At 55.9% G+C, this 26,044-nt stretch overlaps 12 protein-coding genes across 12 annotated transcripts; 7 read left to right on the plus strand and 5 right to left on the minus strand.

The window, feature by feature from the left end:
- Nucleotides 1–93: 93 nt before the first annotated feature.
- On the minus strand, nucleotides 94–1,416 carry OSTLU_34331 (predicted protein; the record flags this gene model as incomplete). Its single annotated transcript, XM_001416943.1, has 2 exons — nucleotides 94–1,215; nucleotides 1,336–1,416. The coding sequence occupies 2 exons, from the start codon at nucleotides 1,414–1,416 to the stop codon at nucleotides 94–96; spliced, it is 1,203 nt and encodes a 400-aa protein (XP_001416980.1).
- A 292-nt stretch (nucleotides 1,417–1,708) lies between these two features.
- Nucleotides 1,709–2,785, plus strand: OSTLU_34345 (predicted protein; the record flags this gene model as incomplete). Its single annotated transcript, XM_001416655.1, has 1 exon — nucleotides 1,709–2,785. One exon carries the CDS (start codon nucleotides 1,709–1,711, stop codon nucleotides 2,783–2,785), a length of 1,077 nt encoding a protein of 358 aa, XP_001416692.1.
- A 61-nt stretch (nucleotides 2,786–2,846) lies between these two features.
- On the plus strand, nucleotides 2,847–3,653 carry OSTLU_34089 (predicted protein; the record flags this gene model as incomplete). Its single annotated transcript, XM_001416656.1, has 1 exon — nucleotides 2,847–3,653. The coding sequence occupies one exon, from the start codon at nucleotides 2,847–2,849 to the stop codon at nucleotides 3,651–3,653; it is 807 nt and encodes a 268-aa protein (XP_001416693.1).
- Nucleotides 3,654–4,007: 354 nt separating this feature from the next.
- On the plus strand, nucleotides 4,008–4,616 carry OSTLU_30664 (predicted protein; the record flags this gene model as incomplete). Its single annotated transcript, XM_001416657.1, has 1 exon — nucleotides 4,008–4,616. One exon carries the CDS (start codon nucleotides 4,008–4,010, stop codon nucleotides 4,614–4,616), a length of 609 nt encoding a protein of 202 aa, XP_001416694.1.
- Nucleotides 4,617–4,650: 34 nt separating this feature from the next.
- On the minus strand, nucleotides 4,651–5,283 carry OSTLU_92456 (predicted protein; the record flags this gene model as incomplete). Its single annotated transcript, XM_001416944.1, has 1 exon — nucleotides 4,651–5,283. One exon carries the CDS (start codon nucleotides 5,281–5,283, stop codon nucleotides 4,651–4,653), a length of 633 nt encoding a protein of 210 aa, XP_001416981.1.
- Nucleotides 5,284–5,498: 215 nt separating this feature from the next.
- On the plus strand, nucleotides 5,499–6,299 carry OSTLU_92457 (predicted protein; the record flags this gene model as incomplete). The annotated part of the gene is made up of 1 exon (XM_001416658.1): nucleotides 5,499–6,299. A coding segment is annotated over one exon (801 nt), but the record flags the coding sequence as incomplete, so codon positions are not given.
- A 94-nt stretch (nucleotides 6,300–6,393) lies between these two features.
- OSTLU_30667 (predicted protein) lies at nucleotides 6,394–17,184 on the minus strand (the record flags this gene model as incomplete). The annotated part of the gene is made up of 1 exon (XM_001416945.1): nucleotides 6,394–17,184. One exon carries the CDS (start codon nucleotides 17,182–17,184, stop codon nucleotides 6,394–6,396), a length of 10,791 nt encoding a protein of 3,596 aa, XP_001416982.1.
- Nucleotides 17,185–18,499: 1,315 nt separating this feature from the next.
- Nucleotides 18,500–20,152, plus strand: JMJ3502 (predicted protein; the record flags this gene model as incomplete). Its single annotated transcript, XM_001416659.1, has 1 exon — nucleotides 18,500–20,152. One exon carries the CDS (start codon nucleotides 18,500–18,502, stop codon nucleotides 20,150–20,152), a length of 1,653 nt encoding a protein of 550 aa, XP_001416696.1.
- Nucleotides 20,153–20,195: 43 nt separating this feature from the next.
- OSTLU_14667 (predicted protein) lies at nucleotides 20,196–21,080 on the minus strand (the record flags this gene model as incomplete). Its single annotated transcript, XM_001416946.1, has 1 exon — nucleotides 20,196–21,080. One exon carries the CDS (start codon nucleotides 21,078–21,080, stop codon nucleotides 20,196–20,198), a length of 885 nt encoding a protein of 294 aa, XP_001416983.1.
- A 149-nt stretch (nucleotides 21,081–21,229) lies between these two features.
- Nucleotides 21,230–23,008, plus strand: OSTLU_24253 (predicted protein). The gene is made up of 2 exons (XM_001416660.1): nucleotides 21,230–21,311; nucleotides 21,559–23,008. The coding sequence occupies exons 1-2, from the start codon at nucleotides 21,279–21,281 to the stop codon at nucleotides 22,963–22,965; spliced, it is 1,440 nt and encodes a 479-aa protein (XP_001416697.1). The 5' UTR covers nucleotides 21,230–21,278; the 3' UTR covers nucleotides 22,966–23,008.
- Nucleotides 23,009–23,171: 163 nt separating this feature from the next.
- Nucleotides 23,172–23,769, minus strand: FBP11-1 (peptidyl-prolyl cis-trans isomerase, FKBP-type; the record flags this gene model as incomplete). The annotated part of the gene is made up of 2 exons (XM_001416947.1): nucleotides 23,172–23,534; nucleotides 23,650–23,769. 2 exons carry the CDS (start codon nucleotides 23,767–23,769, stop codon nucleotides 23,172–23,174), a joined length of 483 nt encoding a protein of 160 aa, XP_001416984.1.
- Nucleotides 23,770–24,209: 440 nt separating this feature from the next.
- On the plus strand, nucleotides 24,210–26,025 carry OSTLU_30672 (predicted protein; the record flags this gene model as incomplete). The annotated part of the gene is made up of 2 exons (XM_001416661.1): nucleotides 24,210–24,270; nucleotides 24,368–26,025. 2 exons carry the CDS (start codon nucleotides 24,210–24,212, stop codon nucleotides 26,023–26,025), a joined length of 1,719 nt encoding a protein of 572 aa, XP_001416698.1.
- Between the last annotated feature and the right edge of the window lie 19 nt (nucleotides 26,026–26,044).

The raw sequence follows: 26,044 nt of genomic DNA on the forward strand, positions 1-26,044 counted from the left end.
CGCGCGAGTACCGTCGATCGAGTGCGCGGTGGGCGTTGGAAAAACAGTTGGCGAGTTGTTTGGATCTCTAATGATTAAAAGGCTATGGCGCGCTCACTCGTTCTTGAAAGAGCTGTCGTAGGACGCGGCGGGTTCCAATTTCTTCGCCTCCACGAGCTTGCGGACGGCTTTCATGAAATCGTCCTGAACGCAGTAATCGCGGTCGTCGCGAATGGCGAACATTCCCGCCTCCGTGCACACGTTGCGCATGTCGGCGGCGTTGAATTCTTCGGCAATCTTGGAGATAGACTCGTAATCGATTTCACCCTCTTTGTTCAACTTTTGCGCGTGAATTTTCAAAACCTCCACGCGACCTTGCTCGTTCGGAAGCGGGATTTCAATCTTTCTGTCGAGACGACCAGGGCGCATCAACGCCGGGTCCAACACATCGGGTCTGTTCGTCGCCATGATCATCTTGACCTTGCCAAGAACGTCGAAACCATCGAGCTGATTCAAAAGTTCCATGAGTGTACGTTGAATCTCGCGATCGGCCGACGTGCCTTCGGAAAAGCGCTTGCCACCGATGGCGTCGATTTCGTCCATGAAGATGATGCACGGCTCGTGGTCCCGAGCGTAACCGAACATCTCTCTGATCAATCTCGCGGACTCGCCGATATACTTATCCACTATAGCGCTAGAAACAATCTTCAAAAAGTTTGCGTCGATGTTACTCGCGATCGCCTTGGCGAGGAGCGTCTTCCCCGTCCCTGGCGGTCCGTAGAGCAATACGCCCTTCGGCGGCGCGATGCCCACGCGCACAAAAAGTTCGGGATTCATCAACGGCAACTCGATCGACTCTCTAAGCGCTCGAATCTGCTCCCCGAGCCCACCGATAGAGCTATAGTCCACGTGCCCCGTGGACTCGCTGAGCATGTTAAACACTAACGGATCCACCTCTCGCGGCAGCGCGCGCATGATGGTTAACGTCGTCATGTCGAGCGTCACCCGCGTCCCGTTCACTAGCTTGCTCTTATCGAGCTTCGTTCTGCACCCAACGACGTATCTCGGCCCCGAGCTCGCCTTCACGATGAATCTGTCTTCGTCCAACTGTCTCAAAACCTCCCCGATAATCTGCCCCATCGACTGCAACGCCTTCAAATCGTCCTCCGTCTTGTCAAACCTCTTTCGAATGTCAATCAACTCGAACCTCGACGCTCGCACTCTCGCATCCAATTCCTACGTCATCGCGCGTCATCACGACAATAAACCGTCAGTCACTCGCTCGAATACGACGCCTCGCACCACCGTTCGCGTCCACGAACCATCCTTCGGTCTCTCCGTCGCGCGCGATCTCACCTTGTGCTGCAGCAACAACCCGGCGTACTTCCTCAACGCCTCCTTCCGCGGATCCGGCGGCGGCGCCCGCGGCGTCGTCATCGCTTCCCCAGAATCACCTCCCTGCGGCGTTTGCGGCGTTTCTCCCGTCGCTTGCGTCTCCATCGCGTCGTTCGCGCCGTCGTCCGTCGTCATCGCGGTCGCGATCTCGGTCCCAGTCTTCGCGCGTCTCTCGTCGCGATCGCGCGCGCGTCGGCGTCCGCGAGCGCGTCGAACGACGACGCGCGATCACCTCCGCGCGCTGTTCGCTCGCGCGTCGTCGCGGCGCGCACGTCGGCGTCGCGAAGTGCGAACGCGTCGTCCACCGAGTCAAACGACTTCACAGTCGCGCGCGATGCCGCGCGTGTTCGTCCCGGGACGCGTGTGTCTGCTCGGCGAGCACTCGGATTGGGCCGGCGCGCGCGCGGCGCGCGATGGCCCGGGAGCGTGCGTCGTCGTCGGCACGCGCGAGGGCGTCAGCGCGCGGTGCGACGTCGGTGAAGGGCCGCGGTTTCGCGTGGTTGGCGCGGACGGCGACGCGTTCGAGTGCGATGTGAGCGTCGATGACGCGCTCGAGCGAGAGGCTTCGAGCGGAGGGTACTGGTCGTACGTCGCCGGGACCGCGCTGGAGGTTTTGAGGCGATTTCCGCGGTGTCGCGAGCGCGGGCTCGTCGTGGAGACGCTCGAGACGACGCTGCCGACGAGGAAAGGCTTGAGCTCGTCGGCGTGCGTCTGCGTCCTCGTGGCGCGGTGTTTCGGCGTGGCGTACGAGTTGGATCTCGAGCTGAAGGATGAGATGGAGTTGGCGTATCGAGGGGAGGCGGTGCACACGCCGAGCAAGTGTGGAGCGATGGATCAGGCGTGCGCGTACGGGAGCGAGCGCGTCGTGGCGCTCACATTCGACGGCGAAGACGTGGACGTCAGAGCGTGCGAGGTTGACGGTGAAATACACATCGTCGTGTGTGATTTGGCGGCATCGAAGAGTACGGTGCGGATTTTAGCCGATTTGCAAGGAGCTTTCGACCGAGGGGACGAGGCGCTGCGCTCGGCGCTCGGTGCCCGTAATCGAGCGCTCGTGGCCGAAGGATTAGACGCGATCAAACGCGGCGATGCGCGGGCTTTAGGCGCGGTGTATACGCGCGCACAGACCACATTTGACGAAGCTGCGATCCACATCTGCCCATCCGAGCTCACGGCGCCTCGTTTGCGCGAGACGCTCGCCGCCGTCGCCCACGACGTTCCGGAAACTGTCTTTGGCGCGAAAGGCGTCGGAAGCCAAGGCGACGGTGCCGCGCAATTCGTGGCGGTATCTGAAGCAGCGGCTAAAACACTCCGACAGTACTTGCACGACTTTTCGGGCGGTCGGTTTAAAGTATTCGACGTCGTTCTGCGAGACGAAGAGCGCCACGCACGAACTAGCACACACAAATAGCGCTGTAGAAAATTCTTAGACGAATAGGCCGCATTCATCGACGCCGCGACCGGCGAACGCGATGTCCGTCGACGACACCACGCTCGCGCGTTCTTTCTCCCTGCGCGGTGCCACCGCCGTCGTCACCGGTGGCACGCAAGGCCTCGGAAAAGCCATCGTCGAAGCGCTTTGCCATCACGGCTGCCGCGTATTCACCTGCGCACGCACGGCGGGAGACGTCGAGACGTGCGTCGAGGACTGGCGGCGCCGTGGATACGACGTCGATGGGTGTGTTTGCGACGTCAGTGACGCGAACGCGCGAGAAGAACTCGCGCGGAGGGTGTCGGAAAAGTTTTCGGGCGAGTTGAACATACTGGTGAGCAACGTGGGCTTTAACATTCGAAAGCCGACGGTGGAATTCACGAGCGAAGATTACCAAAGGCTGATGCGGACGAACTTAGAGGCATCATTCGAGCTTTGCAAGAGGTTTCACGCGATGTTGAAGGCGAGCGGTGATGGGAGGATCGTATTTAATTCATCCGTCGCCGGCCTCGTGTCTATCCAGAGCGGCGCTCTGTATGCAATCTCGAAGGGTGCCATGAATCAACTGACGAAGAGTCTGGCGTGCGAGTGGGCGAAAGATAACATTCGTGTGAACGCCGTCGCGCCTTGGTACACCAACACGCCGCTCGCGAAGCAGGTGCTGAAAAACCAAGTCTACCTCAAAGCCGTCGTGGACCGAACGCCGATGGGTCGCGTCGGCGAGCCTCACGAAGTCGGCGCCGTCGTTGCGTTTCTATGCATGCCCGCGTCCTCGTACGTCAACGGTGTCATCGTGCCAATAGATGGCGGTTTCACCGTCCACGGGTTCATCCCGCCCAAATTGTGATGTAGTTCCTAGAGCCAAGCACACGCGCGTCGCGGAGCTTCATGTCAAGCGGCGGACGTCACGCGACGTCATCGAAACGAAACGTCATATCGGGCTCGACGCGGCATGTCAGCCTTCGCGCCCGCGCCGTTCGCGCCCGGTGCGCGTGAAACGCGTCACGCGCGCGCGCCTCGCGCGCCTCGCGCGCCCCGCTCGCGCGTCGTCACCGCGCGCGCGGGAAAAGATGGCGCGAGTTTCGTCGATTGGTTGAAGAAGGAGATCGATCTGACGTTTAATCCGCGCACGCCCGGAGCGAAGATCGCCGGGCGGTGCCCAGACACGCAGACGCAACCGAGCGAGGTGTCGAAGGATGCGATGAGCGAAGAAGAGGATGCGGAGACGCTCGGCGGGGATTTTGATTTGAGAGCGTTCACGGCGCAGCTCGAGAGGGCGATGTTGGAGGGTGGTGACGACGACGAGGGCGCGATGACTTTGACAGCCACGAAAAGCGTTTCGGTGGTGCAAACGGAAGTGGTGGATGATGTATCGATGCTCGAGGAGGAGGATGACGAGGATGGTGGTTTCGAATACGAGTTGGACGGCGCGAGCGAAGGCCCGCTCACTGGGCGCGAGTTAGCGCTGTTGTGCATTAAAAAGTACGGCAAGGCACACGACATGGCTATCAAGCACGTCAAAATGGGGTCCGGTATGAAGCGGTGGGTTAGCCTCAATCTTTACGTCGGGCATCTCGGGCAAAGATCTTACCCGCAGACGGAGGCGGAATATTTGGAACAACTAGACGTCATCGCGTATTTGATCAACACTTGGTCGCAGGCAGACTACACGCGAGTATTTTTCCGAGAGAAACCGATCGCGCGACGAGGTTTACCATCGCGTCCGCGCGTCGATACGTGCGTCACGTTGCAGTTCGCGCGCAGCCCGACATGGGACGACGAATTAGGAGACGAATTCTTCCCCTACTAGATGTAACACTACTCGCTTTCTACGTTGCTATTCGCTACAAATCCGGCGCTGGAAGTCCCGGCACTCGCCCCCAAACCGTCTTTGGTGTCTGTCCAGACACATCACACAACACCCTATTGACGTCAACACGCCACTCCACCGTCGTCGATTCCGCGAACCGCCGCATCGCCTCCACGCGCTCCTCGCTCGCTCCCGCCACCCACAAAAGCGACACGTGCGGGTCCGGATCATCGTAATACTTTGGAAACCCGAGTGGAACGATCGCCTTATCCACTCTCTCGATCGCTCGCACCAACGCCACCTTCGACGCGCTCGTCGACCCCTCCCGAAACCCCGCGGCGACGAACGCCCGCGAGCCGTCGTCGTTCGTAAACACCCGCATCGCATCAAACACCACCTCAAACGCCTCCATATCCCTCAACTCTCGTCTCAAATTCCCAAACAACCGTTCCCAATCTCCCTTCACGCACGCAAACGTCCTCGACAGCGACACGTGCGCGCCATCCTCTCTCTTCAAATCGCTCACTTTTTCCAATTCCCCGAACGCCTCCACGAACGCGTCGAGCGTCTTCTCCGTCGCGCGCGTCGCCGCGCCCGCGCGCGCCCTGACGTGCGTCGCGTAGTTTCCCTCGACGTGTTCGAACGTCCGCTTCCGCGCCGCGCGCATGCGCGCGACCGCGTCCCGCGCGCGTCCGACGGTGCCGCGGCGCGCGTCCCGCGCGTCGCGTCCCGCCCGCGCGCGCGCCGATCGATCGTTCGATCGCGCGGTCGTTCGATCTCGATCGCTCGATCTCGATCGGCGTCTCGGGACGCGCGTCTCGGCCGTCTCGGCCGTCTCGGACGCCGCACACGGCGACGACGCGCGCGGCGACGACGCTCGAGGTGCGCGCGCGACGACGACGACGACGACGACGACGCGAGCGCGGGAAGAAAGACGCGCGCGACGCGCGCGATGGAGAAGACGCGACGACGCGACGCGAGACGCGCGCGACGGGCGAGACGCGAACGCGCGAGGGGAACGACCCCAACGGTCGAGGGTCGACGCGCGACGCGACGCGACGCGACGCGCGATCGGTGACTGACGGCGCGCGATCGCGACAGAAATCGCGCGCGATGGGGAAGAACCTGATCGTGTCGATCCTGCGCGTCGTGCCGCTGGCGCTGTACCTGCGGTCGGCGGCGTGTAAGTTTGCGATTCCGATCGCGGGGTGCGACGGGGCGCTGTGCCCGGTGGCGCTGGGGAAACCGGGTGATTGCGCGCCGACGGCGAACACGGCGGAGCAATACGCGTGGTGTGAACACGCGTGGACGCCGTGGGCGAACGGGCTGATCGCGCGCGTGCCCGGGGTTTCGAGCGTGGCGCCGAAGATTCGATGCTCCAAGGCGGATGGGTACGAATTCGCGAAAATCATCGGCGCGCTCGAGGTGCTGGGATACCTGGCGCTGTGGACGACGCCGGCGCGGGGGGCGTTTCTGCTCACAGCCATCATGGCGGGAGCGATTCACTTTCACATGACGTTCCTGAAGGATCCGATCGGGAAGCTGACGATTCAGTTTGCGCTGTTATTCGCGTCGGCGACCATCGCGATGCTGACGACGGAGAAGAAGGCGAAGAAGAAAGCGACGACGAAGTCAAAGTCGACTCGACGCACGACTTCATCGAGAAAGACGAAGCGAGGATAAACTCGTGGATGACGATGAACGTGACGCACGATCACGAACGATGGTTGCGACTTATTTAAAAAGTAATATCACGTACAGCATGTTACAAATCGCGTCAACACTCCGCGCGCAACGCCTCGAGGATGAAATCGTTCACCGTCGGGCACATGGCGTCGGAGAGGATCTCACACACGTCTAAAAGCTCTTGCGCATCTTCCGCGTCCATCGCTTCGTCGAGCCATTCGAGAGTGTCTTTCGCACCGGATATCATGGAAGGGATATCGTGGAGTCGCTCGTTCAGGGTGACGGCTTCCGGCGAGCCCGTCGTCGTGGACGCCGGCGCTTTGCCGATGGTCACCGCGTTTCCGAGGTCCGGTCGACGTTTAGGTTTGAACCACTCAAACATTTTGTTCACCAAACCGAAATAAATCAACATCGGTTTTAGCTTGGCGTAGCGATCGAGTTCGTTAAGCTGTTCCCACGGAACGCTCGCAGAGACGTCGACGCTCGCCGGGTACGTCGCGATTCTCGCGCATTCGTACTTCTTCGTGTGCCTCAAAATCGCTATCAGCGCGTTGCGTCGAGACGCTTCCCATTGATCGTGCGACCAGACCGCGAGCGAAAGCACGAGTGCTGCCGGTAGGAGCGGTGAAAAGCTAAACTCGCGATCGTTCCATATCTCATCTTCGCACGAAAGGCGGGCTAGCACGGCGTTGTACTCTTCCAATCCTTTCTGCGGGCACAATGAGACTTGATGGACGAGCAATCGCACGAGGTGCGGAAGGAGACTCATGTTGCTATCTTTTCCACCGCCACGACAGTCAGCGCTGAACGACGCCCCCATGGCGAATCGACCGAGAAGTAGGCTGACGTCCCAAGCGACTTGTCGCGCGCGCGTCGGCGGCGAAATGAACGCGCCGACAGAGAAGCAATTTTGCCACCACGCATCTACCGCGGCGGCGTATGAAGCATCTGTGACCATATTCCCCATCACCGGTAGCAAGTTGTTGCATAGTGTCTCACTGTTGCGTAACGCAGCGCCTTCCCACTCGCGCTTGGGAGTTCTCAACGCGACGTCCGCGCGCTTGGCGGATTGGTGACACGAAAAGTGAATCGCGTTGAAGTGCGATACAGTGCATACAGTCTGAGACATATCTCCGTTCGCAGATGGAGTTGATGCAAGTTTATTGAAGCAATAGATCCCGAGAAGCTCGTTCGGTTTCAACACGTATCCTTCAAAGCAAACTCTACAAACAATTGAGTCTTGTTCGCTTTCCATAGCCATCGAGTCGTACCCTCGCAGAGATCTGGGAGAGTGAGAGACGCCGATGGTAGACGCTCCCGGACTCGAGGAGTTTTTGACTACTGTCATGCCCATTTCAGTGAGCATTTGTTGGCGCTTTGCGAGTGCCTTGCGACGATTCGCTTCTTTCGTCTCTGCTCGCAAATTATCCAAATGTTTCTGTACCAACTCGGATCCGCTCGCAAACGTCTCCAGACAGTTCTCTGCCAAAGTTCCAATATCACGCTCGGTGACTGATTCAAGTTTATGTAGTAAGTCAAGCAGTGTCGGATGTTTGGTGACGTCGAGAGTGTAGCCCAGTGTGATTCCGTTCAAAAGCTCGAGCGCAAGCGGTAAGCCACTCCGCTTCATCGCCTTATTCCACGCGTCAGAACCACGATCTTGAGACATTTCTGCCCCGAAAGCTTCAGCTTCGATGTAATTCGTGATAAACGACACAGTTCCTTGTGACCATATCGCTTCAAGCACGCGTTGACCTGAAAAATCTCGCGGGATCGCTTCAGCCAATCTCGTTGCACATTCGAGCTCGAGCTGTAGCGCACCGTGCTGAGAGTCTTCCTCGCTCATCTCGTCAAGACGTACAAGTTTACGAATGGAAGCGTCAAAGTTCTTCGCCATGATTGCTTTTGATTCAACGGTTGATCCCGCGAGCCTTGGAATCACACGCGCGAGGATATCGGCCTCATGCCTCTCTCGTGCTCGAATGAGCTGCTTGAGTTGAGACAGGAAAATTTCAACGTGATTCATCTCGTGCTCGCGCACCGCTATCGCAATCGTCTGCAGCGAAGAACTACTTTTTTGAAGGCGCGGTGAACCAGGACGATGCGCTGTTTCGCTGCTCTCTTCTAATTCGCGAGCGAGCATACTGCTCGTCGATGCTGACGCTTTCAATTCACTCATTGATCCGTGGGAAGTGTCTTCTTGTTCCTCGCGCAACAGCGTCTCAATGACGAGAAGGAGTCCCTTGCCTGAACGCGAGTTCTCAGTGAAAGCTCGCGCGGCTTCGTCAAGTAAACTTGCGAGCGCTCCAATCGCGAGCATATGTTGTCTATTCTTCTTCACGTAGCATGCTGATCGAAGGATTTCAAGAAGTTTTGCCGAAGCGTCTTCACCGCCGGCGTACAATGCAGATGAATTGTGCCGAATCTTTGGTAACAGTTGAATCAAAGTTTTAAAGCCAACATCTTCTTGGAAAACATTTGTGCCAGCAAACTTTGTTTCGATGTCTTCGTCTTCCTCTTGTACCGGCGCGAGTTCATCAACGCGCTCTTCCGTCGCTTCGCCATCCAAACCGCTCAGGCGGAAAGTCACCGCCATTGGTGGACCGATTGGATCGTTTGGAGAAACATTTTGACGTCGCTGAGTGCCATTGAATAATGAAGGTATCCAAATTCGTTCGAAAACATCTTCCACGGAGAGATCAAGGCTGATTATTTGATTCGAAACCAATAACTCCATCCCAAAATCATCTTCGAGCAGGCCTAACATTTCCAACTCATGACAGATGAGATTCTTGACATCTCTCATCAACGGCTGCGCGCTCATTTGTGCAGTCGAGTATGGATTTCGCGCCATCGTGCCGGGAATGAACTCTTCTTGACTCGCACTTTTCAGTAGTCGTAAAAGATACACCTTCGATGGCGGAGCTCGAGGTAATACCAACATCGCAAGTTCATTCAATATGATGCACAGTGGCAGACGCGTCTTGTCAACTTGGGGTCGAACATGCGCTCGAGCAATTTTGACGCAAATCTTCGCCACTTCTTGCTGCATCGATTCTGATGACTCCAAACAGAATGATAGAAGTTCATCAAACGTCTCAGCGGCATTCACAGCGCTAGGCATTTGACAAATTTGCAAAGTACGCGCACACAAGACAGAGCGGACGAGCGTCTCCAATCCAGTTTTGTTGAACTCTTTCATAAATTTTGTGGACTCCTTGAAAGTATCCCTTAAGAGCATCGAAATCGCATGTAATCCAGATCCGATGTCAACATTCGTTGATGCGAAAAGCGCCTTGTCGGATGCGGTGAACTTGCAACCAATATCCAATTCTTTTTGAAGTATCGATAGTAAAATGTCCACGAGTTTGCGAGTGTCATTCAACTTCATGATGATTGACTCGCTACGAAGCGTGAGACTCAGGGCGCTGAGATAATCCGCATACGATTCCTGTTCGATGCTTTTTATTGAATCGATGAGAAGGCTTCCAACCTCGACGTTCATCTCATCGTCTTGCCGCAACACGAGACCAAAAATTTGTAGAACTTCTCGACGAACAAACTTTGAACCGCAGTGGAGTGCAGATACAAGTATAGGAATTAAACCAGACATATTCGCAGATTCTTTCATATCTGCGATGCTGTAATTGTCCAACACTTTCGCTGCGGCGACAATTTCCTGCAGAATGCTAGAGTTCGTCATCGCTTGCTTCACTAGATCGAGAGCCGGGAGGAGAGTGTTCTCAACGAGAACTGCATTTGAACTCAATTGTTCAGAATTTAATGTCGTGCACGCCAAGGAAATGAGCGCTGATCGCTCACCGCCCGGAGTCAAAGCCGTTCCCGCTTCCAAGCGATATGTACTAGCGTGTACCAAATCTTTAAGAAGTAAGATGTCTTGATTGCTCTGTGAAATCATCGTCCCATGCCAGGCGTTCACCTGAAGTAATGAATCGCTTGCTCTCTCAAAGGCAGCCTCGCAAAGAAATTTGGCAACTTCATCGCTCCCGGCTGCCATGTTTGATAAAACAGTGCGAACTGTGTTGCAAACCGTCAAATTAGTGATGCGAGGGTTGAGCATGCGGTTAAACAGATGGCGGTGTATGTCACCTTGGCTGAGCGCTTTGACGCCCAAAGGCGTACGTGAAAGACTTGTGCATAATTTCAATGCACAATTCAAATAATCGCAACAGACGCCATAGTTTCCAGATACGTTTCGTAAATCCGTTTCATCTTCCGAACTTGCTTTTGATAAGAATCGCAAAATCGCGTCGTGAATTGCGCCGCACTTGTAATTTGCGGCGATGAATTCCATTCTTCGACCTCTGCCCACAACTTTGAACATGTGCTCAACATCTCCAGATCCCTCACCTTGCTCGAAAAGCACTCGTCTTAACGAACTTTCTGTGCTTTCGATACAGTCAGTGACACGCTTTATAGATTCCGTCTGCAGTTTCAGCTCCTCGACTGCGTTGGCGAGATCATCGCTGCTGAGCAGTTTTGGATACCGTGTGCACAACGTCGGGTGTGCACTCAATGTTGTCTGAATCTTGGCGTACCGACAGTGCCCACACTCGCTGCATATGAAAGCATCAATCTTCTCATAGTTGATGTTTCTACAGTAACGGCATTGATACGCGTTCTCCCGGCAATTGGTGCAGATGCCATGTTTTGTGTCTGTCACTTGCCGAGCGCATCGAGGACAGTGTAACATGGTCATCATCTTTGCTTGAACACTCTCGTGGAAAGATTTGAAAACAAAGTTCAGAGCGGATGCATCGACCGGAATTTCAAATTCAAGCTCGGCGATGTGCGCTGAAGCAGAAAACTTCAGTGTACCGAGCAATTGCCAACGAGAGGAATCAAAAGTGCGCATGGAGCTTATATCCTTGTTCGCATCCGTACGCCAAACTTCAACTTCCTTGACATGAATATAGCGTTTAAGCTCCGTCACGTTCATAGAAATCGACTGGATCGTCATCGATTCACGTAATTTTGTCATCGCACTATTTTTTGTGAAAGCTTGGCTCTTCTTCAGGCTATCGAGTGTATGATCTGTGAACTCATGGCATGCAATGTACGACGTCACGTCGCGCATACTTGGCTCTGACTCCAACCAGTACTTGTCAGACGCGTCACTTTGTAAAAGCTGACGTTGCTGCAGCGCTCGATAAAGATCTGCACGTGGATGATCGCTGACTCTCAATAACGTGTCTTTAACGCCTTGGCAGAATTTTTCAATGCTTGTCTCAAACATAGCGATGGCATCCGTGTCAGTCATCACGATGCTCTTCGTAAACTCCAGGAGCTCATTCGCTCGATGCCCGTAGTTCCTCATGCTTTCCATCAGTACCATCAACACTCGCATTACGTCATCTCGATACGTCTCGCAAGAGTACCACATGGCTTTTAAGATGCGCGTTGCGGCAGTACGTGTATCCGATTCAACGGCAAGGAGTCCACACTTGTTGACGACAACATCCAAGTGTTGGACTATTTCTCGCATGATTGAAGTTCTGCGATGATGATCGTTCTCATCGCAGTCTCGGTAGGACTCGATGATGTGCGATATTAAGTCACATACGCTTGTGGCGAAAGCCGCCGGAAGCTGCGGCACTGCTTCCATCAAAGCTGCAACCAACTCGACCGCAAAATCAACATGCTCGAGGAAATATCGCAAGCTTTTACGACACGCCTTCGCTACTTGCGTAACTTTAAAAATAGCATCTTTCACTTCCATCAGCTCATCATACGCTACTTCATCAACATACCAATGTGAAGTAAAATTTCCACTCACGAGCTTCCGGAGAACTGGTGCTAAATTCAACAACTCTCCAGCTCGAACTAGAAGAGCCACCTCGCCCTCTTCGTCGCCAGCGAGTTGTTTGATCATAGAAATAGCATTTTCGGAAGGACATTCTGGTGTCAGCGCGGACACGCGGGCGAGAACTTGGAGCCACTCACTTTTCTCACGCGCAGGTAAAGTACTGAGATCGAGCTTGCGAGCATTCGCTGAGGCATGGAGAATTGTAGAATCGAGAGCATTGATGGCGACGTCTCGAACGTTCTTCATGGGAACTTGTTGTTGGAGCAAAGCTCCATATCCTTTTTCGGCCGGCATCTCTTCTTTATCGTACGAATCGATGCGTCTTAAAAGTTCGCACGTCAACGCATACGAGTGCAAAAAAGCCTCGCGTGCGTCTTTCGTTGTGATCTCCTGTAACTGTGAGCATTCAGCCGCAATTGCGAGGCGCCAAGTAATTGCGTCGTACTCAAGAATGTCTCCACGCAGGGGCGGCAGCTTGCATAAATCTGGATTTAAGCATTCTGAGTATGCTTCAGACAGCGATCGAACAAGTGTAGCTTGCGAACGGTACAACACGTCGTCGTTGAGCTGCATGATAGCCGATACAAGGTCTCGGATGCCGTTCGCTTTCGCGCACTTGTCTCGTTTGAACGCCGGATTGGGAACGAAAATACACCTTGCTTGATCTAAATTCAAGCGCTCATTTCCACTGATCGTGGTCAGATGCCAAAGCAATGTGTCTGATGCCGCGGCGCGAACGTCCTCGCGATCGGATTTGATGAGTTTTAAGACAGATTCGACAAGATTGGCGTCACGTTCATGAGTGAGCACAGCGATGAGAGCGTGCACGATGTGAGGTACGATCTCGTCGGCATCCCATGCTCCAGCGCCAACATGGAGCATCGCAGTCGCACTATTTGCCAATGTGGCTAAATAAGGAGATGAGTCCAACAATGCGTTTGGACGTCGGATTGCGAGACGGCCAAGTTTTCGCATCGCGCAATAGAACTCAAAAAGGTCGTCGTCTGAGACACTCATCGGCCGCTTCAAAATTCGAGGACAGATGCGTTCGGCAACCTTGTGACCGAATAATAACGTTGAGTTATCTTTGATGTTAACTGCTGTCAGCGTATTATCGCGAGTGTGGACACTCAATACTTTCCAGGCGATAAACTTCGCTGAACGATGTGCTGGGGTTTCCAATGTAACAAATTGCCTTTTCCTCAACATTGATTCGTAGCACACGCGCAGCTTGCTCGATTTCAAGTCAAGCTCGCAGTGTCGCAGCGCCTGGATGATTGAAGTCGTACCGCTCAGCCACGCTGAAGAATCTGTGATCTCACTATCCTTTTGACGAACCAAGTGGCGCCTAGCACGACTCACGTGAGATGCAAGCGCATCATCAATCGCCTGAGTTTCGCTATCACGCTCAACTTTCATGTCTGCTTCAAATACATCCTCGTTGCACGCATACACCTCCATTCGGTCGATACGTATGCATAGCTGATTCACAGACTCAGCAACAAATTTGAGCTTTAGCGGTTGCGTACTACTTTTGATGGTATTAGACTCTGAGCATGTGAACGGCACGTCGTACCATCTCTTTGATTCGCGTTCAAATTTGACCACTCTTCCCCCAGGAAGGATGAGCTTTGAAGGCGCATGAGACTGCACCGTCATACCGCCAACATGAATTCGAACGCCTCGAATAACACGTAGATCTCCGCCTCCTAACTCCAATGTTAAATGTGCATCGTCAGAATTTGCCGATTCTATGTAACCGTCGTCTGATTGTAGGACGCCACGCAACGCCGCCGGAAGTGATCCTCGATTGAAAGATCCGCCGAAGTCAACATTCGACGTTACCTTGGCAAGTTTCTCAAAAAAGTCGTACGGAAATCTCGTCACACTCGTCGAAACTTCTTCAGTACGTGCTTCTAAGAATTGACTTTTCGGCGTAGGTGACGACTTCACGGCTTCGTAAGAGTTGATTTGCATCGAACCATCGCTGCGCAAAATGATCAGTGCAGATGGAAATTCTCCAGATCCCGTTTTCTGATATCCCACATGACCAACGACGCTTGCAGAAGAAGGAGGTATGGAGATTATGCTCGCTTCTAAACCATCAAACACCAGTAGTGCAGCAGAATCGCCCATGGAATCCGTACTGACAAAAACTTGCGCAGGAATTTGCAACGTTGCATCTGGACCCGGTTTGTTTGGTAAACAGAAATCTGACACCCTAAATGAGTGATGACTATCATTCAGCTTAGCTTTATTGAGCATTGCGACGGTCACTTTATTTTCCTCGTTTCGTTCGACACACGAAATGATAACTTCACCGTCGTTCGTGCTGACGATGATAACGTCGTGCGTTTCTGAGTGCATGACAGCTTGCGCACCATTCGTATTTTGAATGTCGATTTTACTCGACTCAGTCAATTGAACGATCTCGTTTGCCTGTTTCATTCGCACTTCTTGCACATGCACATCACTTTCACTCGTTGTCATTGCGTTGCATACATGACCACGGAGTGCAGAGGCGAACCACGCTGACGAAGTGATGCAAGCCGGCGAAGTAGAAATTGTACACACGGGTGTGTATGCATCGCAACTCAGGTCATACACACTAGTTGAGTGCTGTCCAGTGATGGAGAACAAATACGTAGAGTTCGAAACCCAAGAAGCGTCTATGATGAGCTCAAAATCATGCTCACCCGCCGGGGTTCCAAGTCGCAACCTGTCGAGAATTTCTCCGCCTCGGCCAAGTGTGCATATTTGCACCTCGTGTAAACCGACAACGGCGAGGTAATCTTTGTTCATATGGTTGAATTGAACCTTCATCACCTCGAAACCAATCAAATTCCTAGACAATGGTCTGATACCAACCTTATCTCCGAGTCGAACTGCCTTATTCTCGCTATTCGTCGGTTGCGCGCCTACGACGATATTCGCGTCCAGAATTGAAAGCTTGTCGCCTTCCGCTATGGCGAGATGCCCATCTCTCGAGCAAGCTGCGGTATTTCTGACAATGACACCGGAAAGCAGTAACTCTTGTACTTGTGCTTTGCTAGGTACCGGTCCGACTTCGAAGGATCCAGCTTTGAAATTACGAGCGACGTGTAGCGTGGCGTCAGTGTCTTTGACTTTGATCTCCAAACCATCATCAGCCAAGCTTTGGTCTACTCGTGTAACATCGTCTTCATGTAACGGCCTGAACCACGATACGAGTACACTTTCTAACTTGTCCTGCACTTTCGCTTTTTGCAAAGCCATCTTAAGCGCTTCGAGCGCTGAGACAGAGCAAAGACGTCGAGCGAGGTTCGGCTCGTAAGATTCTTCCATGGATTCTTCACCTTCAGAATCACTGCCTGGATCTATTTCGAAGCGATCGGCCGCCTTTTCTGACGTTGTTCGACGTGCATTTACGTCTTCCAAGTCGCGTCCGTTTAAACAATAACATCTGTGTTGGGGCGCTGGAGTCGCACCGTCCGCACCGCAGTCGCAGAAAAATCTTGACTTTCTAGAGTACGCCACTCGATGTCCCGAATGACAGGTTTTCGCGCAGTTGCTGCAGCATCCACGGCTTGCAACAAGATTACAGTCATAGCAGAAATACCAATGCTGTTCTTGAAACGACTCACCACTTGTCACGAACGTACAGAGCCCAGATGATACGTCCGTCATATCGTTCGGCTCTGCCCCGTCGTTCGTATCGTCGTGTGGTAACAGTATTCGGTCGCGCAAGCGGTCGCGATTTCCTTCATCTTGCGCGACAAGGCGCCCCCAAAGCTGTGGGAGCGTGTTACGTGCGGATTCTTCACCTGAAGGTCGGTCGACGGCGAGCGTCGCAACGGCAGCGTCAAGGACCGCATCCAAGCGCGCAAGTCGGCTTTCGAGCAGTTCATCCGATGGATTGTCATCCAGTAGATTTTCTGGCATCGCAAATAAATTTCCCAACTCGTCTTGAAGGTTCAAGGCAACGGTCCTAGCGTTCTCACTCGCAGCTTCTAAATCGTCCTCTGCCTGGTCCCGAAGTGCGAGTTGAGCGTCATTTGTCTCCGTCGGCGTGATATGAGCGGCAGCGAGCTGTTCGACGAGCGGCATCGACACCAGTTCGTGATTCGCGTTTTTCCTTTCACGCAGCACAAAGCTTACCATCCGTATGGCAGGAATAAATCTTAAAATCTTTGCATCTTCTCCGGCGAATAGTTTCGCTCGTTCCAAAGTCGCAAGAAGGCACTCCGCAATTGAAGTCGGTCCGTCGCGCTGGCAGCCTAAACCAAGTCGAATCAGCGTCAATGGGGCAGAGTCTAAAATCAATTTATTCGCTTTCGCCACCGTGAAGCGTTCATCCAATAGGAACGAATCGGGGAACTCTCCTAGAACCGTGGCGAGCAGTCCGGTCACGCACCCGTGAGATTCATCATTTACGTCGTCGTTGCTCATCATTGCTTCCAGAAATTTCACCACGGAATCTCGAACGTCTAAATCACTGCCGCAGAGTCTAATCAACACACTCTTTGCCACTGCTTTGCGAGGGAATAAAGCGAAAGATGAATCGATCTTGCGTGCATTTTCCGTGCTCGAAACAGCCACTGTGTACAGTGCGCTCGCGAGGGCGCACGACGTTTCGCCCGACAATTCGGTCCAATCTGACGAATTGACGAAGACTGCGACGACGCCTGCGATAAACTTATACTCATTATCCGTTAAATGCGGCCCGAGAAGCGTGCACGCCCTTTCGCATTCCAAAACGATGCGATCCGTCACGCGGATCTCTGTGTTCGTGTTAAGCGCCTCCAAGCACAACTGCGCCATCAGCCGTGGCACCTCTCCCAATCGCATCGCCGTTTTCCCGAGCTTTTGACGCAAAAGAACTGAGCATCGCTCAAGCGTTGAACGGTACAGCTCGACGATTAAACCATCCATGGGCGAACTCACCCGCGACGTCTCGCCGCTCACGGAGAATTCCTCAACCGACTCGGAGAGCGCGTGCATGAGCGCAACCTCTTCGCTCGCCGCGAACTCGCTCACATCGCTCAACGCCCCACTTTCGCAGCGCAACCGTTCCATTATCTTCGCAGACCACCTCTCGGCGTACGTTCGCGACGTGCACGCGCGAAGAACGTCTCCCCACCTCGCCGCGAAGTCGCCGTCTCTCCCCGCGTCGGCGCGCTCGAGCGCGAACGCCGCCATCTTCATCGCCGTAAAGTACGCATCATAAACCGCCTGTTCATCATCTCTCAACGCCGCACTCAACGCGCTTCCGCACGCCGTGAACGTCCCCACGCACGCTTCACAAGCCTCCAACGCCGCCGCGCGTCCTCGCGTCGTCGCTCGCCCTCCCAAGACCTCGTCCAATCCGTCCCCGCGTTCGACCAGCGCCTTCAGGCAGTGCGGCGCAAGCGCGTGCGACGCCATCTTCGACGACCCACGCGACGTCTGTTTCGCCGCCCGTCGCAGCGCTCGCACGAGCTCTTCCAGCCCATCGTTCGCGTCGTCTTCCTCTTCGTTCGTCCCGATGCGCGTCGCCGTCGTCGTCCTCGTCATCATCGTCGCTTCCGCGTCCCCACCGTCGTCGTCGTCCATCGCGCGCGCGCGCGCGTCCTCGCGAGACCTCGCGTTCGCGCTCTCGCGCGTCTCGTCGTCCGTCGCCGCGCGCGCGACGCCGCGGTCGCCCGCGCGTCGCGTCGCGTCCGAATCGGCATTCATCTCGCGTCGCGTCGCGCGCGCGTCGTCGTCGTCGCTCGCGTTCGCTCGCGTCGCGCGCGTCTCGCGCGTCTCGCGTCGCGTCGCTCGCGCGCGCGTCGCGGCGTCGCGATGCGCGGCGCGCGCGTCGCGGCGTCGCCGACGGACGACGGCGGTTACGCCGCGTCACCGGACTGTTTGCCTGTGCGGACAGACGGATATGGACATACAGTGCGCCGACTGTTTCGCGCGCGCGTCCGCGACGTCCGCGACGCGGGCGCGACGCAGACGTCGGCGCGCGCGCGCGGGGTCGCACCGTCGCGCGAACGCGCGCGCGGTTTTATCCGCATCGGTTCGCGCGCGCGCGGCGCGCGAAGGCGCGTCGCAGAGGCGCGGAGACGGCGATCGCCGTCGCCCGCGCGGGACGCGCATCGCGCGGCGCGAACGAAGCGACGACGCCGGCGACGACGCGATCTCGACGGACGCGCGCGCGGAAGCGCGAACGATGGATGCGACTGCGGTGACACCGCCGACGCGGTCGAGGTCGCCGCCGACGCCGCCGAGCGCGAGCGGGGGAGGGAAGGGAGGGACGGCGGGCGGCGCCGCGGCGCCGGCGAGCGCGAAGCGAGCGAAGCGAGTCGACGGGCTCGGTGTCGATGCGCTCGGGAACGCGCCGGACGTGGATGAACGAGGAGAGTTGATGTTTGGATGCGAAAAGTGTGGGTTCGAGCCGGACGGGTGCGAGGCGTGTTTGGGCGGACCGCCGATTCGGAGCGCGTGCGCGTGGGACGAAGCGCGCGCGAGGGACGTGCCGCCTGTGAAGACGTACAGACCGACGGAGCAGGAGTGGGCGGGCGATCCTTTGGAGTACATAAATTCCATTCGTCCAGAGGCGGAGAAATATGGGGTGTGTAACATCATTCCCCCGGCGAGTTGGCAGCCCGAGTTTTGCTTGCCTGGGAAGGAAAAGTTGCGGTTTCGGACGAGAATACAGGCGTTGAACGAGTTGCAGAATCGACCCGCGGGGCCGAGCGCGAGGGCGCGAGCGAAGATGCTCGAAGAAGAGAAGAACGGGGTCAAATCGACGAAGAATCAGGGCGTGGCGTCGGGTGGACGCATGAGCGGCGGACGCATGGGCGCCTCGGCGCAAGCCGACGCGGACGCCGTAGCGGAAAAGTATGGCTTCCAACAAGGACAACGACACAATTTGGCGACTTTGGAGCGATACTCGAAATATTTCAAGCGAAAATACTTCAGCAAAAATGGAAAACCGGTGGAGAACGTGACGGTGAAAGATATGGAAGGGGAATTTTGGCGTCTCATCGAGGACAACAAGGGGCGAAGCGTCGAGGTGATTTACGGCGCCGACATCGCCACCATGGACGTCGGAAGTGGATTCGCAAAGAAAGGTAGCGCGTCGTGTCCGCCTGGGCAAGAGCGTTACGCTGAAAGTCCGTGGAACGTGTGCAACATGCCGTACAATTCAGAAAGCTGTTTGAGTCACGTCGAGGCGACCACGGGCATCACCGTGCCTTGGTTGTACTTTGGCATGACGATGTCCGCGTTTTGCTGGCACGTCGAAGATCACAACTTTTACAGCGTCAACTATCACCACTTTGGCGCACCGAAGGTTTGGTATTCCATTCCCGCCACGCACTCAAAACAGTTTGAAGAGGTGATGCGCAAGCGTTTGCCGCATTTATTTCAATCGCAACCAGACTTGCTCCACAGCTTGGTCACCATCTTGTCCCCGAAAGTGCTGCAAGACGAAGGAATTCCCGTGTATCGCGTGGAACAACACCCGCGAAGTTACATTATCACTTTCCCGTACGCGTACCACGCTGGGTTCAACACAGGTTTCAATTGCGCCGAGGCAGTCAACTTTGCACCAATAGACTGGTTACCCTTTGGCGTCGGCGCCACGGAGCGTTACGTGAGCGATAAGCGATATCAATCCGTGGCACACGACCAGCTATTATCTACTCTCACGGAGAGCGCACATAAGCACCCGCGGTTCCCTCCGGTTCTTGCCGAGGTAATGCGAGTGCGAGTCAAGGAAGAAGACGAACGTCGCACCGCGGCAAAGAGATCCGTCGCGCACGAAGTTCGCATGAAAAACACCACAGAAGCGCCAGACTTTAACGAACGCGATTGTACGACATGTTTGGCCGATTTGAACTGGTCCTGTGTCACGTGCGCGTGCACGTTCGCGAAGAGTCGCGGTTACGCCTACTGCCTGCGGTGCGTCAAAGCGTGCGAGTGCGAGGCAGAAAAACGCACGCTCTTCTTTAGGAACACGCTCGACGAACTACGCGAAAAGGTTCGCACGCTCGAAAATCTAGCAAGCATGTAAACGACATGTGTGTAATGTACAATTGTGCTAATGTACGGCTATACTACCAACCATCTGAAGTTAAATCGCCGCTCATACTGGCCTCGACTTGTCGCAGCGTTCCGTTATCATACAAAATCATATCGTGGCGGCTTTGCACGCTCAACAGCAAACCAGGCTGCCCACCGAGCACCTTAGTCAACGTTTCGTCGTCCGTTACGCTCAGCTTTTCCTTCAACGCCTCGATGTTCTCTCGAAAGTCGCGAACGTCCCACAGCTCTGGGAAATCCGAAAGAATCTTGTCCCATCGCAAGCGCGGCGCGCACGCGCGCAAATCACTGATCTTCTTTTGCAGCTCATCCGCATCAGCGAGCAATAAACTCGGCCTCGCCGCGACCATCCTTTCCAAATTCGCCTCTGGTAAGATGTCTTTCAATCGAATCATCGCCAAAGCCACGTCTGGCACGCGCGCCGCCAGCCGCGTCACGTCCGCGATCCTAATGTCCCCCATCCGCCCCTCCAGCCCCGGCACGAGCGTAAACAACTGCGCCAGCCGCTTCCCAACCTCATCCTCGTCGATTCCGAGCTCATCGCTCACCGTCATCACGCAAAACCGCATCTTCCCGGCGTCGTCCCAGCCCGGCTGTTCGCTGATGTTCTCCGAAGCCTCCTCCTCTCCCACGATGTCCCCCAATTCGTTCACCAAGTGCGCCTTACGCTTCGACTTATACGTCCCGACGTTCCACGTCCCATCCGCGAGCTCACGCAGCGCGCCGATCGCGTCCTCGGTGACTCGCTCGCCCTCCGTCGCCCGCGCGGTGGCGCGTTCGCGTCCCGAACCACACCATCGCGCGCGCGCGCGTCGCGCCGTCGTCGTCGTCGTCGTCGTCAGCGCGCGCGTCATCGTCGACGCCGACGGACTCGCGGTCGTTCGCACCACCAACGCCATCGTCGTCGTCGTCGTCGTCGCGCGTCGTCGTGCGTCGTCGCGCGTCGTCGCGCGTCGCCGTCGCCGCGTCGCCGTAGGCGCCGCGCGCGGTGTGATTATCGACGAATCGCGAATGCGCGGTGCGCGCGGTCTGCGCGGCACACCGCGCCGACGCCGCGACTCGACCGATCGACCGAGCGAGCGACCGAGACATAAACCATGGGCGTGTGTGGATCATCGCCCGCGGTGCCGGTGCGTCGCGCGACGCGAACGCGAACGACGCGAACGACGCGTGTGGAATAATCGTGGCGTCGAATTGCCACGTTGAATTCCCGCGCGCGATCGAGCGCGCGACCGCGATGGGAACGCGCGATGAGGCGATGAGAACGGTGATAGGGGCGTGAAGAGCGAGACGTGAATCGAGACTGACCGCGCGCGTGATCGTTGACGCGTTTCGCGCGAGTAGTATGAGGAAACGAATAAGCGGACGGGGAAGCAGAATCCCGTGGGGAAAACCGCGCGACCGTCGAGCGTGCTCGGACGGGAAACGCCGGATGTGAATGATTTATTTGAGTTCCACGAAGAACTTGGACGCGGTCAGTTCGGGACGACGTTCTTGGTGACAGAAAAGGCGACCGGTCGTAAGTGCGCGTGCAAGGCTATCTCTAAGCGTCAATTGTCGAACGCCGAGGACATTGAAGAGGTGAGAAATGAAGTGAGAATTCTTCATCACCTCGCCGGTCACGAGCACGTCGTCGAACTCGTCGGTGCGTATGAAGGAAGCAAGCACGTGTACATCGTCATGGAACTCTTGTCCGGCGGCGAATTGTTCGATCGCATTGTTGAAAAGGGCAAGTACAGTGAAAAGGACGCGTCCGAGACGGTGCGCACCATCGTTGAAACTGTTCAATACTGCCACGAGTTGAGCGTCATGCACCGTGATTTGAAGCCTGAAAATTTTGTCTTGAAGAATAAGGATAAGAATTCTCCGGTCTGCGCTATCGATTTCGGTTTATCTACGTTCTTCCGCGAGAACCAAGTCTTCATGGATCTTGTCGGGAGCCCGTACTACGTTGCGCCGGAAGTATTGCGTCGTCGATACTCAAACGAATCCGACGTCTGGTCATGCGGTATCATCCTTTACATTCTCTTGTCTGGTGTCCCGCCGTTCTGGGCTCAAACCGAGCAAGGAATTTTCGACGCCATCTTGCAAGGCGCACTGGATCTCGAGAGCGACCCATGGCCGAAGATCAGTGCGGAGGCGAAAGAACTCATCTCTGGCATGCTCCAAGCGGACCCGAAGAAGCGCCTGACGGCGGCTCAAGTGTTGAAACACCCGTGGGTGGCTGATCCGAACGTTGCGCCGAAGACAAAGCTAGACAACGTCGTGTTCAAGCGGTTCAAGAACTTTGCTGGTATTTCCAAGTTCAAGAGGATGGGTTTGATGGCGATGGCTCGCACCATGACTGCGGACGAAGTCGCTGGCTTGAGAGAACTCTTCAAGAGCTTCGATACCGACAACTCTGGTACGATTTCCATCGACGAACTTCGCCAAGGCTTGAAACTCAAGTCTGCGGGTCCCGCAATGGAGGAACTCCGCACACTCATGAAGACTATTGACGTCGATGGCAGCGGCGAACTTGACTACGAAGAGTTCATTGCCGCTACGCTCGCGCAATCGAGACAAGCGTCCGACGCCGCTGTGAGACGCGCTTTTGATTACTTTGATACCGATGGGGATGGTTCCATCACGGTGCAAGAATTTGAACAAGCCTTCAAAAAGATGTCTGATGTTGAGCGTGCCAACTTGGGAGACATTGGCGAGTTGATTGCCAGCGCCGACACTGACGGTGATGGTTGCATCGATTTCAACGAGTTTATGGCTATGATGAAAGCGGACAAGTAGGCTGCGCGCGCTTCGCTGGGCCGTATTTAATACTGCCGGTACTTTATTTTCAATCTCTCGTTTTTCATATAATTAACAAGAAGGTAACGTAAATGAGAAACGAAGCGCTCCGCGCTCGTCGCTCGCAACCAACGCGCAAACATTTGCCATCGCGTACTATCGTAGACGAACGGCGACGAAACCATCGTAACAGAAGGCGCGACTGATTAAACGCCCACCTTGACGAGCTCCATCTCGAAAATGAGCACGGAGTCCGGCTTGATGAGCGGCGTAGGGGATGATTTACCGTACGCCAGCTCGGACGGAATTACGAGTTCCCACTTATCGCCCTCCTTCATGAGCTGCATCGCCTCGGTCCAGCCACTGATGACTTGATTCGGCGCGAACGTCGTCGGTTGACCGCGCTTGTACGACGAATCAAACTCCTCGCCCTGGATATTCTTCCCAGAGTAGTGACACGAGCACGGCGTCGACTTCGAGGGCGAGGGCCCACCCTCCGGTCCAGATTTCAAAACGCGATACTGCAACCCCGACGGCAGCTCGACCACGCCCGGTTTCAACTTATTGGCCTGCGTCGCGCGACGAACCATCGTCGTCAGTCCACATCGCGTCGTCGGACGCGTCCGGTTCGTCGAGTCATCGAACCATCCCATCATCGCGCGCGCGCATTCGTTCGCCGCGCACCGCGAGAAACGCCGCGCCGTCGCTCTTCGCGTCCGCCATGCCGCCGACGAACGCGCAACCGATCAACGCGATCACCGCCAGGACGAGCGCGAGCGTCGTCGATCGTCGCCCGCGAGCCATCGCGGAGTGCGGATTCGCCGATCGCGCGCGCGTCGACCGATCGATCGACCGATCGATCGATCGATCGACCGATCGATCGACCGACCGCGTCGAGCGTCGGCCGAATCCGATCGCGACGCGACGATTCGATTCGTCACACTGGTCGAGACGCGCGTCGAGACGCGCGCGCGCGCTCGACGCGCGCGCGGCACACGACGACGACGACGCGCGCGGCGCGCGACGAGTGATTTTTAGAGAAAGCTCGCGCGCGCGACGCGACGCGACGCGACGAGGGCGCGGCGGGGATGACGGCGAAGAAACGCGCGGAGGAACGCGCGAGGCGAGGGGAGACGAAGCGCTGCGGCAACGCGCCGTGCGGGAGCGAGGTGGGACGATCGATCGGCGCGATCGCGGACGACGGGACTGACGATGATTGGTAATCGTGCGCGCAGGAGACGCCGATGTGGCGTAAGGGGTGGATCGATGATGATGGGGTTGAGGTGGACTTGTGTAACGCGTGCGGTGCGCGGCGCGCGCGCGACGAGACGAAGACGACGCGAAAGCGCGCGGACGACGATGCGCGTGACACGCGACTGACGCGCGCGCGCTTGAATCGTAGGTTTGATTTTCAAGCGAGGGTGGTGGTGCGCGTGGTGTGCGTTGCCGTATCGCAAAGTGGGTGAAAACGATGAGGCGTTGCGTTCGCGGTGGGTTCCTTGCGAGTATTGTCATCGGTTTACACATTACGACTGCGAGAAACGCGAAGCGCCGGAGGCTTTGGAGGCTGAGCGATACGCGTGTCCGACGTGCAGAAATTTGAAAAAACTTCCGAAGCCTGCGAAAGAGATTGACCCCCCGAAGAGCTCGGAGGCGCAAATGATCGATGGACTTTTGGTGGTGATTCGTCCGTACGATCGAGCGCCGAAGAAATTCGACGAGGTCGGGGAAGTAAAGATCGTCAAGAAGACCGCGCATCGCCCGAGCGTGTCCACGAAACGTCCACGAAGTGCAGATGGGAAATCAAGCCGCACCGCACGAGTGCTCAAGTCGTCGTCTTCGGAGAAAGAGAAGAAGAAGCTTCCGTTATCGTCGAATGCGCCGCGGCGCGCAGTGTCAAAATCGATTCGCGGAGGCAAGCCGACGGGGCTCGCATCACTGGCCAAGGTGGCGACTCGAGTGTTACCAGAGCGTATGGTTCGATCTGAAGCTTACAAACGCGCGCAAGCAGCAGAGGAAGCGAAAGAGGAGGAGCTCGCATTGAGTACTCGTCGAAGCGGACGCGCGCCAAAGGAGTTGGCGAAGGCCGCCGGGCAAGATTTCTTGCACGAACCTCGACATCAATCTCGTCCAAGTCAACCAGTTTTTCGAAGCGGTGTCCGTCAGCAGTCAACTGTCAATGAATCGTTGTACGCCGAACCTTTTTACGGTCAACACGGTGGTCTTGGTTTCGCCGCATCCATGGAAGCGCGATTGGTACACAACGAATTGTCACCGCAAGGCGTCCTGTATCCCGAAGAAACGGGTGGTATGGTTGGTCCGCTACGTACGTTGGGTATGGGTACTAAGACTCCGGATCAAACCTTCGTTCGACGACCCCCGCTCGCTCCAAAGCAGCAACGCGGGTCTCCAAAAGTTCCAGACCAATTGACGTCTTCGACGGTGAAGAAGTCAATTCGTCGGGAAAGCGGAGGGCGCGCGGAAGAACACGAGCTCATGACGGTTGCATCACAATTGATCGAGGCACAGTGTGAAGCATACGATCAATACACGGTCACAATCAATGTTTGTAGACTGCTGAACAAGCTCGACGTGATGCGCGGATACACGACGCGCGATATGATCGTCAAGTTCAATTTGCATCGCATCGTTGGAGATCTCTTGATGAATGATGACATTCGCATCCGTCTTGCGGCTGACAAGTTGCTGAAAATTCCATCATGGCGCGAGGCTATCTGCGGAAACGCGACGCCTCAGCGTTCGATGCAATTGCCCGTGATGCCGACGCACCAGCCTTTCGCATCGTTACAAGCCGCTCCTTCGATGGAGGCGGCTGCACCGCCGACGCATATCGTGAGCAAGCCCGTACCACGACGTCCTCGAGCGCCACGCGAAGCGAAAGCAATGGCCTTAATGGCGTCGCAGTCTTCACCCACCGAGACGATCACTCCACCTCAGACTCAGTATCCGTACTTTGAGACGGCGAGCCAGGATGTCGCTGACATCGACAACGCGCTCTTGCTCTCTGGTGGTCAAGATGCGAGTCAACGAATGATTTAGAAGAAATGTGCGCGTGAAT

Source organism: Ostreococcus lucimarinus, chromosome 3 (genome assembly GCF_000092065.1).
Source record: "Ostreococcus lucimarinus CCE9901 chromosome 3, complete sequence".
Classification (NCBI taxonomy): Eukaryota; Viridiplantae; Chlorophyta; class Mamiellophyceae; order Mamiellales; family Bathycoccaceae; genus Ostreococcus; species Ostreococcus sp. 'lucimarinus'.